The sequence below is a fragment of the Echinococcus granulosus genome (assembly GCF_000524195.1).
Source record: "Echinococcus granulosus chromosome Unknown EG_S00146, whole genome shotgun sequence".
Taxonomy (NCBI): Eukaryota; Metazoa; Platyhelminthes; class Cestoda; order Cyclophyllidea; family Taeniidae; genus Echinococcus; species Echinococcus granulosus.
This window is the reverse complement of record NW_020170526.1, coordinates 89,956-106,036: the sequence shown is the minus strand read 5'-3', so window position 1 is coordinate 106,036 and position 16,081 is coordinate 89,956. Positions and strand designations below refer to the sequence as shown.

The 16,081-nt window shown below is 39.7% G+C and overlaps 2 protein-coding genes across 2 annotated transcripts; one reads left to right on the top strand and one right to left on the bottom strand. All coding sequences in view use genetic code 11, as the record gives it.

Annotated features, from left to right (window-relative positions):
• Positions 1–3,828: 3,828 nt before the first annotated feature.
• On the bottom strand, positions 3,829–6,552 carry EGR_09400 (Speract receptor; the record flags this gene model as incomplete). The annotated part of the gene is made up of 5 exons (XM_024498649.1): positions 3,829–4,040; positions 4,122–4,203; positions 4,238–4,496; positions 4,556–4,692; positions 4,765–6,552. 5 exons carry the CDS (start codon positions 6,550–6,552, stop codon positions 3,829–3,831), a joined length of 2,478 nt encoding a protein of 825 aa, XP_024346938.1.
• Positions 6,553–11,518: 4,966 nt separating this feature from the next.
• Positions 11,519–13,990, top strand: EGR_09399 (ER lumen protein retaining receptor; the record flags this gene model as incomplete). The annotated part of the gene is made up of 5 exons (XM_024498648.1): positions 11,519–11,624; positions 13,174–13,215; positions 13,248–13,507; positions 13,548–13,804; positions 13,846–13,990. The coding sequence occupies 5 exons, from the start codon at positions 11,519–11,521 to the stop codon at positions 13,988–13,990; spliced, it is 810 nt and encodes a 269-aa protein (XP_024346937.1).
• Positions 13,991–16,081: the final 2,091 nt, after the last annotated feature.

Sequence of the window (16,081 nt, the reverse complement as noted above, 5' to 3'; positions counted from 1 at the left end):
TTTTTCATTGTCACCCTCAATCTTTACTGCACGCTGGTCTCTCTTCCTGTCGTTTTCGTCCTCATGTCATGCAATGTCTAGTGAAATGAATAGATGCGACTCGAGCCTGTCTTATTCACGAAACTAGTGCAACCCGATTTCGAGGCTGAGGCTGAGTCTGAAGTTGAAGGGGCAGAATTTGCTCGTGAGGCATTTATTGAATGAAGGTACCGTAGCAGAAACTACCACCTAGATATATTTCCATCTTTTGCAGATCGACTGTACTGATAAATAGCCCTCGGTGGATGCACCATTTTTATTTTACCCTGTATGCTTGATAACCGGGGCGAATTTTGTTTTGCGACTACTTTTAGTGGCTAGAATATTGGGTGTCAAGAAGAAATACCAGTTGCTCGTATTGTGTGGGATGCTGAAACACTTCGTCCACACCCACATCAATGGAGAGAGTAGCAGAAACTTTTGGAGATGTATATGATGAATGAATTAAGAGGTGACTGTAGATTCCGGTGACTACTCAATTACTGTTCACATCTTTCACGACAAAAATGGCTCTGTTATGAATTGCATGATGACTGAGTTATGATGAAGAGTGGCTTTTATTCTGCCAATTTCCTTAAGCGAACAAAAATATAGCCGGTAAACGTCGGCCACTCTAATCACTCTCTGCTTTATACTTTTAAGGCGAGCACCACCTTGTCTGCCTAAGAAATTTTTGAGCGAACTGTCCACTATGTTTTACTGAGGTTTTCTTACTAAAAACCTTTGTTGCTAGGCTCCACCTATTCATTACTGACCTTGATTGCCTGTTCACACTTTCTTAACATTTGCCGCTGACAAGCGAATTTCTACTAAACTAAATGGTTTGGCAAAACAAGTGCTATAAAACCTAAAATGGTAACAGGTCGGTGTTTTTTTAAGGCAGTCCTTTGCGTAAAGTAAAAAATTTGCAGCCAACCTCTTTCTCGCTGTGAAAAATAATGGCTTATTTATAAGGTGACCACTATACTAAAAAGGAAATTTAAAAACATTTCTGTTGTTTGCTTTTGTTGTAGAATGCCCATTTGGTTGCCTTATGGTAATCGAATGCAAATGGGCGATTAAATTTGATGAATATGCTGGCAAGCCCAGAAAAAAAACATTCTTCTAAGATTTCTCCTTCCGATGGCTGATATTCAAACATATCGGACAGTGCGCTGCTGCTCACTTTCGCCTGACCGACCGCGATCACGTATAAAAATTCACTTAAATCGCGTTATTAACCATTCCAAGTTGAAAATGAATTAGCTACAACAAATACGCTTGACTGAGGCCGTCAAACATCTTCGGATTCATCACTAGCTGGCTAGTCGCCGCACGCCGTTGGCGATAAAAACTTGCTCTGAGGCCTTTGTTGGCAGTCGGGTTGGGAGCTTGCTGGGGATCCAGATCACACTGACACAGACTCCAATTCAGGACAGAATACTGTGCTCTTTGTACTAACAGACCTACCCGGTGCGTACATCTAGCTGGAGTTGTGGCGTAAAGTTTGCAGTTCACAGTTCTTTGGTTTATTAAGCCATCCTAAATCAAAGCAAATGCTGCAAAAAGAAATTTCGTTAGTCCAGCTACTTTTAATTTAATAAAGTAGCATGAAATACCTATTTATTCCCCTAAAATGGAATTCATGTACTTTATGCGGTGCTTATTAGTAGTGAAAAATCCCCATATCCTTTATTTCAGCGTTTCCATTAAATTTATTAATACAGAAGGGGTAGGAAATACTATTTTAAGAGAAACACTTTGATGTTAGTGGATAGTTAAATTAATTTCTTAAATAACTTTAGTTTACAAGTGGCTGATTGGGATATTTTAGCTTGGTTCTGCGAATTCTGTCAATGTATGGATTTATGAATGTACCGGATTTTTATTGTGTTTAACAACAAAACATTTTAGGCCCTGGTCAACGGCTGTCGGGACGTGTTAGTAGCCTTGGCGTCTTTCTGTTTATTAGAAAATTGCGTGCCCTTCTACCCAAATTTGACTTATTACTATCTCAGCAGAGACTGGATTCGTTACATTTATGTGCGCGTGGTGAAATTATTTCAACTGCTGCGCCTTCCTTGCTAGCATTTTACAATCGTCTTGTCTATTAAACATTTGATTTTTTACTGAAAAAGCCAAGAAAATGAGGTAGAATATCATCAGACGATTTATCACCAGGGTAATGGAGAGGATGAGGATGGAATGGCCAATAGCTCTAGCCTTCCCCAAGTTCTAAATTGCAAATCTTTTCACCTGTCAGTCTTGCGGTGTGAAGAAAAGCCTTGCGTTGTGTCGTCCTGTTAGAATGGTTTTCTTCCCAGAGTGTCTACTGCTCATATTCGGCATTAAGAGTTTCTCCTTACACACCTTTAATCTCTGTCGTATCATATGCATAGATATTAGTCAACTGTTCGACCTTTATCAAAAAATTCTTAGTGAATAATTGTGTTGGAAATGCAAACTGCATGTAAGGTATAGCCTTCTGTGAAAGATCTTTCCGTAGATCATTTCTGAGTGATTTGTCATCCAAGCCCAGTCGTTTAAACGATTTACAAGTGATACCTTCTGCTATCACACTCTTTTCAATCACTGCGTCAGCATACGGAGAAGCTCCTGCGGTCTCGGATCCTGACAACCACTTTAATGGTACGGGGCCACAAAGCAACTAAAGAGTCGCACAAGAAGCGATCTTGAGTACTGGCATATTGCAAGCTATAGAGATAACCATACGTACTTTTTTGGCAATCTGTTGCATTCCTAAAACAACTAAAAAAGACTACGTGTCGATGGTAGGCATTCTAATCCAGAATACGCAACCTCGTTCGACGTTCAGTTAGTTGCGATCATCCCTTGCACGATATTAGGTAATTTCTGATGAAAGTGCACTCATTGTTTTTCTAGATTTATTAAGGATTGCAATGTAATTTCAAATTTTTTTCATGTATTCGAATCCCAATCTACCGAATGAAGCAAACGCCTGGATTGGCTCCTTTTAATTTTTACTAAAAAGTAAGACAAAAACCAGGTATTTGTTATTGCTCTTAGAAAACTTAATAAAACTCAAACTTCTTACCTTCTTTTGTTTTTCTAGACTGTAGATTTCACCAAATTCGGTCTAGAAATTTGAAAAATGATATCAGTAAGGATTCAGTTCAAAAATCGACTTTGATATAGAAATACTCCGAAATCTACATCTGAAGAGATCAGTTCCATCTTGAATCGGCCCGATGTCTCCAAAAGCTCTTTAGTCGCCCCGCTGACACAGACGTATTTCGGTGCTGCGAATTTCAAAATGTCTCGCGCATTTTGCATGACCTTCCCGAACACGCAAAGCCTGTGGTTTAAAAACCAAACAACTTCGTAAGGCAGGCTTTTAAATCTCATAATTCAAAACAAATAAACAATGTGATTTTCAATGCAACTGATTTAAGCTAGACCATAATATCATATACAAGTCTGTTTGATTGATAAGTTTTGTGGGTTTTTACAAAAAATGTGTACATTAAGCCTTATAGAAGCTCACTTTTTTTCCTCACTGATCCCATTTTATTTTAAAACAGTATATCAAAAGGTTGGCATGATAAAATTATTCTCCGTTTCTCCCTCTAAATGAGGAACTTCAAATGTCGTACTACGTATTTTCCGACCAATTCGACATTGCTGCTGTAATGTGTCTTTTCAGTTTTGTCTCTTTTAGTTGGTAAAAGCTTAACTTTGTGGATCCTGAATTACCATCAAAATAGTCTGGGTGCGAGGATCATGATAAGCAATTCTTCAGTTTACTTAGTCATGCCGACAGAATTGAGCTTACGCTGGAGCGTCGCCGGGCCTTAAAACCATGGCAACTGCTCCGGTGTCCAAAGCGATAGCGAATTCTGGATCAACTTCTGTCCGTGGTACCTTCCCGTAACATCGAAGACAGTTATGTAGGTCAAGAGCACAATCCGCTACGGAAATGGCCTGTTTTGCAGCATCATTGTCTTCGCCTTGTGGGTCGCCTGCTATCATCATCACTGTTCCTAAGTCAGTTTTATCAACAATCGCAGTTGAAAGGTTACGTTGTACTTGTTAGTTTATTTGTAAACTAACACTGATCTTACCGAATGAGGAGATACGTAAGACCTTCCACTCCTCGACGATGGTTGTCATCAATCTATTCAACCGATTAAGAGCTAAAAACACCTAAGAAGTGTGCATATTAAGTTCGGACAATTACTTCATCTAGAGGTAATGTCTGCGTAGAGTCATGGAAGTTGAGCAGACGAAGGGCACAAACAGTGACCTGAGAGTATCGTGATGGTGATAGACAGTGCTCAAGAGCTGCCTTTTCGTCCACTCCGTGTGAGATTGGAAGCAGAGTCCTATCAGCCAGGGGTTTGGGTAGAAATTCTCGAAAAATTGCCTCTTGAACTGCATCTAAACACCTCTCCTCCTCATCCAAATTTGCCACCTTTTGTTCTACACCCTTCATCTTTCTGTTAAAAAGCAGTAAGTAATTTTTAGTCTTTAGAAGCGTTTGGTGTTGTTCACTCACTTGTCCATAATATCCAGGTAGATATCGAGTCCTGTTTGTGTTGCGCTCTTTAGTTCAGTGACTTGCTTCTTCACTGAACCAATATTTGGACGATTCGCAGGTACTAAGTTCGTGCATTCACTGACAATGCTTCCTAGCTGCAAAATTAAAGCAGAATCCAGAAATTAACGCGCTATTTAAATGCAGATAACAGCAATGTAATTGCTTACGATTTCTGGCATGGTTGAAGATATCTTTAGCTTCAAAGTACTGCAAGCAACAGCATCTAGAAGCTTAAGTTCATCCTCGTAGTCTTGATCTATGTCTGAATAGGGGATAGCTCTGGACCAAACTTCGTTGATAATCACTCCAAGACTGTAAATGTCGACAGTAGGATCCTGGAAGTGTGAAAGGGGTACCTCAGAGTTATTTAGCTGTCCATCCTCTTCCCTTTCTTCTGCAACATCATTTTGCTCATTCCCGTCATTAGTGAGATTTTGTGGATGAGAGAACAATCTCTTTACCAAGGGAAGCTCAAAACATAGACATTCTGGTGGTCTCCATCGCAGTCGCATTACGCCATTCATGTTGGAACATTGCAGAGTCCGATTTTTTCTGTCAGAAGTCGATCGCAATGTCTTATTTTTTTGTAGAAATGCAATAAATCTTGAAGGAAGGTACACATCTGTGCTGTGTAGACGGAGACACTTTTGCAGCATATCTAAACGCTCCCAATCACTCACCTTAATATTAAAATTGTGATCAAAGTAGCAACAATGGGAATTTAACTTGCCGTGTACGATTCCATGACCATGTAGGAATTCAACAGCGTCAACAAGCTGAATCGTAACCGGTATCTTCGCTTCTCTGGGAAAATTCATGGCCGAACAGTGCATGAAGAAAAATATGCTCTCCCCTGTGCATTGTTCCCTTACCACGTAGTAGTTGGGAATATCCGTCTTCCCCAGTGCAAAGTCACGGTTTTCGGGCAAGTCATCTTCTGGAGCGAGTCCCCAGTCCTCGTTTTCACTCTCGGTGGTAAACACACTAATGTCTTTGTCACCAAGGTTAGCGAGGCCATAAAAGCGAAGAATATTGTTGTGAGCGATTTTACGCAATTCAATGAGTGTTTTTCGTGTGGAATAGTCGAAAACGGTTGATGCAGAAATACGGGTGGCATATAGGCTCACACTAATCGACTTGTAGATGCCGGAAATGGTTTGTCCGTTGGCAGCATCGATATTAGGAGCGAGAATGGGACAGCATTGACAGCTTCTACTGAGGTCAACCTGACTGTAGCTTCGTCGAGATGATACTTGAGATAAGAGTGTCGTAAAGGACTCTAGACGCTCCGACTCGGGTGGAATTATGTCCAACTCCTTGATCATCCAAACGTCATTGCGAATTTCAGCTAACCAATTTAAAAATCTTCTCATTAACATGACACCAAAAACTAGAAGGAGAATTCCGAGGCAGCTTCCAGTTACAAATAAGATTGTGATGATATCAAGACTATCTCCATCGTCTTTATCGTCGGGCGTTTCTGTGTCCTGTTGCGCATATTTATCCACTGAGATAAAGACTTGATTTTGACGACATTCCATGCTACTTAACCTGGATTTAAGCATGTCATTTCCCTTTGCTGGATCCACCCTGACACATGAAGCATTGCTTAGAACCTCTTTAGCACTGAAAGATGTCAAGATCCATTTGAGAAAGCGCTTTAATTCTGCCGCTGTTTTGCAAACATTTGAGGTTAGTCTACCAGCATTAGAACACCTCTTCTTAATGGTTATTGAGAACTTTTTGACTAGAGGGTAGCTAACGGAATCGGATGAACCGTAAACAAAGGCTTCAACAGCAGGCAACGTTGGAGTGAGTTTGGTTTCCGACTTGACCAATTCAACTTGGAGAAGTTTATAGAGTTCAGCTTGAGTGATTGACGAGAAACCGATTGAATAGGGGATAGCGTAACAGAGAGCGGTTACTCCTGACAACGGCGGATGAAGACAGGACATCTCATTTTGAAAACAGGATTTCTTATCATTTGCAATTAAAGAACTTGTAATATTAGGATCTGGTGGAATGGAAATTATACGCTTTTCTGGTAGTTTTAAGTCTACAGGAAGCAGAGTAATTTCTGAAAGAACGTCTTACCTGGATTAAGAGCTTGTATTTTTGAATGATTCCAAATAGTAACATTGCCCTGAAAAATTTCCTTTAGAAGTCGATATGTTAAACGTATACTGGTGGTGTTTCCAGGCTCACTATAGAGATTGGGAATGTTGACCACGGCTGTGTAAGGTCTAATGATGATAAGAAAGAAAATGGATGGGGCTTAGAAATATCGTGCTGATATTCTTATCTTCCTGTCCAAAAGGATTAAACAGCACTTAAATGACAGCAAGAGCATGTTGTGATTGCTTAAGAGTCGCTTTACGGGTTTGTAGTGCAATATACTTGCATTTGCTCAACTCTCGGTTTTCCGTAGAGGAAACACTTAGATGTCCAGCCATTGTACCTTCTCCAGGTGGGTTGGCCTCCTGGCCATAAAAGTAGCCCCTGACCTTACTGTATGTCGACATACGCATTCAACCCGAGTATTATGTCTTCTCCGTCCTCACGGAAGTCTTGCAGCATTATATGTGACTTAATTTCTTTCATTCTTGACAAAAAATAAAGTAACCTCTTTTAAATTTTCCACCGTTTCGTATTGCTCCAATTTACTACTCTTTCTTTAATATAAAAGTAAAAATAAGGTGATTTAACGCCAAGAGCCCAATATTGCTGCAGGAATTTGATATTTTGTTTAACTGTGTGTTTAACTACCCGGGCGCTTCGGCTCTGCAGCATAGCGCTCGGGCTGTAGCAGTTGTTTTCCAGCTCCTTCGATAAATTTGCTTGTTTGGACTTTGATGAAGACTTGAGGGTACTGCGCAGTCATCTTCCATCCGCATCGCAGCGATTGAAAGTGAAAATTAAAGCACTACCACTTTTAAATAAATTTGCCTTACCAGTATTAAATACTTTATCCACGCAGCAAGAGTGAGGTAGAAGGATTGGGAAGTTTAAGTCAAATGGTCACTTCTGATGGCAATGGATGCTACCGTGGTAGTGCAGTACCCAGCCGCGTGTTTGTGAATAAGCACGGCCACTACCGAGATCCTATCCGGTGTAATCCTTTTTTACCAACGCGTAATTACGGTCTTTTGATTAGCCTTGGCCTTATTAATAATTAGTAGCACATTTAAGGATTTTCCACTTGGTGTGAATCAGTCAAGGGGAAATCAGCACAGCTACTAAATGTGGAATGTCTACCGGGAGTTCGAGAAAAGGGAAGTTAGTGATACCTCTTGGAATATTTGAATATGATTGCTTTATCTGGGCTTGCAGGCACACCTAGCCAGTGGAATGTGATAAGTTCTATTAGCCAGGGACCGGAAATTTAGATTTTAACCAAAATGCAAGAAACCGCATGCAGTGATTGGCAAATTTTTGTGTAAGGGGGCGTGTAATTTTACGAAAACTTGAACTTAAAGAAGGCTTTAGGCACAGTAGGATGATTTGGTACTTGAACAAGACAAAGCATCAAAATTGAGACCACCAGCTCAGTGACTTTTAACGGTAACTTTGACTGTGGCGGTTCTCAGTTATTTTGCCCTTTATTATCCCTTAGACTCATCACATTCGTACGTAAGTTATTATAAAAGTAGTTGAGAGAGGAAACTCTCCATAAGAAAGATGCAATGAACCATTTTAAAAGTTTTCAGATTCAAACGGTTAGTGAATGAGGGGTGCCAAAACACCGAATCCATCAAACTGTACCTGGACGGTTCAGTCGTTTAAACAAATTTTAATGCCGATTTGTTTTATGTGTTACCTAAACGCTGAGATAAGTGTGAAGGTATGGCACAAAAATGTATTGCAAAAGGAATTATTTTAAACTTCTTGATACAATTTCGCTTATTTTGAATCGAAAAGTCTCGGTTCAAAGGAATGACAGTGTATTATAATTTTATTAAAAATATAAATACTTCAGTTTTTATGAATGAAACATTGGGTGGTAGTATTAAACCTCATACCTGCTTCAAATACGTTACTTTGATAGCCAAATAAGTATATCCGAGGAAAAGCTAATGGTGATGCTATGAGAGACACTGAATGGCTCTTAACTGATGGACGCTTTCCCTACCGAATGAATAGCATGATAATGGAGTCTGTCGCCACTTTATGCCATTTTAATGGCAAAGAGCAGTGGAAAGTTGACCAATCGAAAGCAAGACATACTATGTTCTACGATGGCCAATTCTTGACTGAATAAATCCGACGCTTAATAATTGGAAACCCAAAATTCGTTTTATTTGAATGCGACCTATCCATGGTCTACTCCGTGCTCTATTCGTAGTTTATTTGTGTGCGCACCAGATTTTTATGATCTGACCCTTCAAGAATTTTTGAGTGGATTTCTTGTGCGTTCGACGATATGTAGGGCATTAAGATGCTCTTTTTTGGAAACCTGAAGAACAGTCCAACTGTTCTTATAAGACACAACTCCTGTGCTTCTGAATTGACCGATTCAACTGTTACTGGACAATTAAAATAAATTTACATCCCCTTAGGTTAGTGATATACTACACCCACTCTAATGTTTTGAAGTCATTCTGTTTGCGACACAAATGGATGTGATTAGTGAATATGGGATGATCATTTTATGCATGCCACATATTTGTGACATTGGATTAAGGATGGGAAATAACTGCCTCACACATTTTTTACAAGAAATTTTTTAAAATCACATGCAAAGAGTAATGTGTGTTTAATAAAACTTCTTTTTAATAATTATATTGAGACGTTTGATACAGACATCATTGGTATGTGACACCCTATCTTTTTTATCGGATGCAACGCGTCACAAATGCTTGACGTGTGTGCTTTATCTGTTTATAACAACTAATGGTACGGATTCGCATTGTGAACAGATTGACTGAGGTCTTAGAGTCCACTTTATGAGTTGCAGTAAAATCTATGTTGACTGACTTTCCTCGGAGACTCTGGTATTCAACAGGTTAACTTAAAATAGGTCATTGAAAACGGTTCGGCAAATCTCTTATTCATTACTCTGTAGAGTTAATAAATACAGTAAAGAATTTCAACTTACGCGTAAAAGAGGGGGAACGTTATAAAATCTGCAGAATTACTAACTTCTAAGTTTTCAAAAGCCATGTACATCATTGAAGAGGTGCTTGGGTTTTGAATTTCTTCAATAGCTTTATCTTTGGGAAGTTCATAGAAGTCACCTAATACCTTTAATACAAATAAGTATGGGAAATGTGTGATTTCATGTTTCAAGGTACCTGAATCGCATGACCGCGTTCATACGCGTAAAGGGAGAGGAGCTTTTCAAAGACATCTCGGACAATGGAATCACCGCATCCATTTAAATAGATCCTGTTTGAGGAAGCCGTGATCAGCAGAAGTATTCCAGCCAAGAGTAGTTGCATAACTGATTTGGTGGCACTAATGTACCTTGGGGGAAAGTTTTGTTGCGCTCAATGTCTGAGGAACCAATCATAGGTCCAGATTATTTGCCAGTAGGCTTTTGTTTACAATAATGGTGATATTTTATGGGCGGTTGTTGAAACTTGGTGCCCTGATTAATTTGCCAGAGACCTGAGATTTGTAGCACCAAAAGATAAAAAATACTCATTTAAAAAATCCTCATAACAACTCCTTTAGCTACCGAGTCTTGTTAAAGCGCTGGAATCCTACATTTAATTTTCTTTTTCATTCCATTAATTTTCATATGATTTGAATACGATGGCGTGATAATAGGTGAAAATAATGAGGTCCGATGGATTACTTGTAGTGATTTGATACCTTGTATCTAATTTCTTAAATACTTCAATCTCCGCAGGCCATTTTCTCGAATACACAGATTGTCACTACTTAATCTCATTTGGCAATTTGCTTTTCCTTATTTCGAAGGCTAACCAGCTTAATCAATTTTGATGGCCAGGTTTGTTAACTTTTACTACCATGGAAAAATGCACTCTATGGATGCGTATTTGGGAAAATGCCCCGCTGACGCCTACAGGTCAGCCAGTGGTGCCCACCTGTGTGGACCATTTCGACAGCATCCTTTTTAGAAGTGAAGGATGTGTATTTATACCTATTTGTTAAAAGTATGGCAGGATATAACACTGATTGTCAAAAGTCAAAGTACCGAATGGGTTTTGTTGGGCATATATGCCTTCCAAAGTGGCGGAAAGCTCCTCTTTAGGAGGTGAAAATTACCTGCATTATTCCTCGGCCACTGCGAAACCAAACGGCTCTTTTTTACCTAACCAAAAGGGCTGTGGCTTTAACACAAAGGAGAGAAATGTATACCCTGCTCCCTAAAATTGTTCCAAGTTTTCATTTAAATTTCCCCAATTTTCTCTATGTAGAACTAAGTCCTCATCCTACGCCCAAAACATCTCCTGAGTTCATCTATCTAGCCCAAAATAATATGCAAATTTGATGCTCTTTTAGGTCTAATCACCCAATTTTCACAAAATGGCTTAATCAAAAGCCAACTTACTACCTTTTAGTTAATGTAATATCATAACTTTGGGTATGGTGTTCTGGATTTGGCGTTAAATTTGACATTAACACCACATTTGCTCCGACTTAAAACGGTTAAACCAACTCCGACACTAGTGAATCTGCAAAAATAATTTGACATCTGGAACTTCGAGAATTTGGCTATCTTAATATTCGTAGTATTGGGCTATCTGTTATCTACTAGAACAGTAGTGGAGTTTGGAAACAGGCTGACTGAATTTGTCTCATGTTGGTCGCAATGGTTTGCTTTATGAAGACTTCAGCACCTAACATCATCATCAGGAGTATCTTTTAAATTAAATTCGGCGGTTCAAATGAGACTGACATTGCGTTTTCTAGCCTGTGTTGAAAAGAGGACCAATTGAAAGATGGCGTTGAGGAATGGCTTTAACTGATCGCTTCTCTTTGCCTGTTGAAATAAGCCACATGGAATACCCTCCTCCTGTAGCCGCCATGTGTTACGAAGTTCTCACAGTACAGCTTCCAGGTAGAAGTATTTTGACTTAAAATACGCTTCCCATGAATTCACTTATAACTTCCAAATTTCTGGGATATTACGACACTGGGCACCTAAGTGCCAATTAAGTCCTGATTTTCAAAATTGTTTAAGATTACCTCACTGCTGAGATTAAATTACTTTTAAATTCACGGTTGTGGGGTTAGACATGCGAGCAGCTTATAGTAAATCGCAATAGATCTCCATCAGCTTTTACCAAAACATCACAAAGAGTACTATCTTATGTGGAGTTTTTCTGCCAATCTTTTGTAAAATACGACAAGTATGTGGTAGTGCAGTGTTCTGGGCCTTTCATGAGGCTGTAATAAATCGTAATTGCATAAAAGGACATGTATAAGTAAAGCACAGAGGAGATGCGAGACACCAGCACAGCCTGCAGGGAATGAAGTACCTGTGTGGTTAAATGCACTCAAACAAATACCAAATCAGTAGAGCTGTGACAACAATCCAGTTGACAAATAAATTATTTAGAGCGAATATGAAATACTTTAAAGGACATTAAGCTTGGCTGAACCCACTTACTAAGGCAATAAGGAGTGAAGCGATAAGCAGTAGTGGAACGCTACCACCTATGCCAAAAATTGGCAATTTTGATGAAATTTTACCGGTTTATTTAGGCAGGCGTGGATTTTTAATGACATCAGGTTCGATTTGCAGCTACATAAACTGGCAGATTTTTACCTAGAAAGTATGTTCGAACAAAGATGTGTTACACAGTCCTTTGTTCTTTCGTTTAGGAGTAGTCACCTAAAAATATTATGTTTCAAAGAGAGATTACATGCATTTGGTAATGAATGAATGTATTACCTTTGGTCAATATATTCTCTTGAAAATATTTCCAAGTGTTTGTCGTAAATTTATCCGTAACAAAAAGGGAGTAAATTCGAATACGGGTTGAATGATGATCATTTGTTGAACTTAAGCCTGGCACAGTATGGTGAATAGCTGTAACACGTGTTTGTTTGAATGCACTCATTGTATAATTTTATCTCTATCCGAAGTTTATGTAGTACGATAGTGGTTTATCCCTCGGTTCTGGTGAGGCGCCACTTTTGTACTTCGAATTAGCCCCCTTGTACCTCGCTGGGTGGGCTCGCCTTTTGGACCATGCCAATAGCCCAGACACCTTCTCCGTGCTGAATGTATATATTCTGTCCGAGTATTTTGTCTTCTTTCGTCTTCAGGGAGTCTCGGGACGCTACATTTGTCTACAATATGGTTTTCGTTCAGATGATGAAGAAGCCTCTTTTTAAGGAACTCAACGCTGCTAATTGCAACCTAAAAATGCTTTTTTGAGAATAATTGAAAACGAACAAATAGATAGACACATTAGGATAATTAACTGAAGTTTTAACTTTCATACTGTTAGGGGTATTTTAAGGTCGGAACCAATAGAATTGGTATGCACAAGCCTCTCTTGTGCCGGTTAGCCTGTTTTGCAGTTAGTGTTCTGACGTGTTAAAATATAATGAACTATTTTTCGGTTTCTCGGCGTATTTTTTCCACTTTGTTGCCATAGTAATTTTATTATTAAAAATATGGAAGACTCGTTCTTGTGCAGGTACGTAGGATATAACCCTCTAATCACTTTAGGCATATCCGGCAAGTCACAGATGGCATTTGCAGTGGTTTTTAGTGCCCGTTATTTGGACCTTTTTACGTCATTTATCTCTCTCTATAACTCCGTTGCAAAGGTCGTTTTTATTGTGTCTTCCTACGCCACCCTGTATTTTATGTACTTCAAGTTTCGTGCTACATACGACAGCAACCATGACACGTTCCGACTAGAGCTTCTGGTTATTCCATGTGCCATTCTTGCTCTTATAATAAACCACCAATTTTCCGTTTTTGAGGTAATCAGTATTTCTGATTTTTAACGATTTCCTTTGTAAGATCCTTTGGACATTCTCAATCTACCTGGAGTCTGTCGCCATTCTTCCTCAACTTTTTTTAATCTCCAAAACGGGTGAAGCTGAAACTATTACATCGCATTATTTGTTTGCTCTCGGATCTTACAGGGCACTTTATATTTTTAATTGGGTCTACCGTTACTTGTTTGAGGGGTACTTTGACTACATTGCCGTTGCTGCCGGCGTCATCCAGACTCTGCTCTATCTCGACTTCTTCTACTTATACGTTACTCGCGGTAGGTGTCAATATTAAGCTAGTTTAATCGTACTTTCCCTTTTAGTGCTCAAAGGACGGAAGCTCAGTTTGCCGGCTTGAATCGTTGCCATTTTATTTGCAGCTTGCTTTCTATGAACAATCTTATTGTAATTATCTCGCACCTGGTTATTCCTTCGTCCTGTCTCTTTGAGTATGAAGACACGGCCTAAACTTACTGCATCTTTTTTTATATTCCTGGAATATATCGCGCTACACTTGGTGAATCAGCAGTTTTCTGATGCATGGGTGACATTGTCAAAATTGTACCGATTCGAAAGTGCGTTTATTCACCATTATAACACTGTGCCTTAGGAGGTATAGCATATCAAATTACCGCTTACTATTTTACTCAATAGCCTGGGACAGTTGGAAGATAATTAGTATGATTAACTCTTCCAAACTGACAGTTTGTTAAACCGTACTTCGATCGTACAAGCAGCTTACTCCATATGTGTGCTTCCAGTTTGGCAACTTATGCGAGCTTTTGTGGTTGGGGAATATTTGCAGTTTATTTTTTTAAGTCATGGGTCGGGACTCCTACTTTACGGTCACCATTGCAGCCGCCTGAACAGCCGGTGGCTTCTTTAAAGTAGGCTGTTATATACCGAAAGCCAGTGGTATCCGGTCTGGGAAGCAGTGTTCCTTGCTCTGACACGTTCGCTGATTCCCGGGGGGGTGCGGGGGGAAGTTGACTACCACGGTTCAGATGTTTTAATATTACGAAGTATGCCACTGGCTCCTACACCGTAAAGCTGATCACTCCAGCTATGTAAAAACTTCAGACCAAGAACATCTCACTTCTGCTATAGCGCTTTAAACTGAACTAATCCAGTGTAATCTTTACATAACATTAAAAGCCCTGGTTGCGTACCTGTGACCCCGGGCTTAGGTGAAGGAATCAGTGTTGTGCCTGCGTGATGTCAACATTGGGTGCACACAATTTTACACAGCGAAGTTGATATTGTATAGAGTTATATGTTGGGTACCTGTGGTACATTCGGCAAAACTATATTTCGACTTTCATGCCAACTTTCGATCAATTCAAAAACCAAAATGCTACTAACAAAAATTATTTTGAACGCTTATCACGTTGGTGAATGCCATTAAAATTAACAATACCATAAGTGCTGTTTATTGTGTTAAGGTTTAGTAGTCCCTTCCACATTGACTGAATTTGCCTTTAATTCTTCTGGTGGCGCATTTGGGTTCACCCTTGAGAGACCAATGGCAGAACGTACGCAGAGCGTTTATTCGCTTTTTATTAGTGAAAATGGAGGTGGAGACAATGAAAACAAACACTATGCTGGAAGTTGCCACCTTAGAGGAGGTGGAGATACTCAACGCACCTGAATAGAGGCGGCTTTCGATGCTGCAACATTCCCGTTCTCTTGTCAAATGGTGTATCTTAATCCACTTTTTGGCTGGCGACTGCAGTTTCTTTGGTGATGTTAAAGTCCAGCAATGCGAGCATTCCATTTATCCCGTTGGAGACAATTTATGAAACACCAAAATCAAAACGGAGCATCGCCTCAATGCAGGCTCCGCTTCGAAAGAAGCCTGTCAAGCAATGCCAGACATCCAAAGTAACGTCATCTTGAACTAAGGGAGAAGAAAGGGACGAGATAGTGGATAGTTTGAAATAGTCTTGTTTCCACTGAACAAATACAAATTGGTAAACCTCCAAGAAGGGCCGTCAAAAATGTTGACACTCCAAATGGACAGTGAATGGCGATTGTCCATCCCTTTACAGCGTTCCCGTCTACATTTGCATGACACTTGCATTATCCACCCCCCAAAAAAACTTACCTTTTGGGTAATTTTCTTTAAGTTGTCGTAGGTTATTTAGCTAATGTGTTGTACTAGACAATGGGGACCAACAGAATCATTTTCGCTCGTTAATATTATTTGTGTTGAGAACTGTTTTATTTAACAACGTTATTTGTTTAACCCTCAGTTTTGGTGACGGGCCACATAGAGTTCCATCATTTTACCTCCTGTAGATGGCTTGCCCTTCGGCAATGCCAGCATTCCCAAGCCATTCTGTACATCTACAATACATATTTTTCGAGGGTATTGTGTCATCTTTCGTCTTCAGGAAGGTTACAAACGCTACATTGGTGACGGTAGGAAACAGGCCCTACATTAAGGGACATCTGCCCTGATTTTTACTGCTAGGTGATGAACCTGTGTGTGATGGAAGAAGGGCATATTACTGAGGATGGGCGAATCTGCATCGATATGAGGAAGTCTAGGGGTGTTAC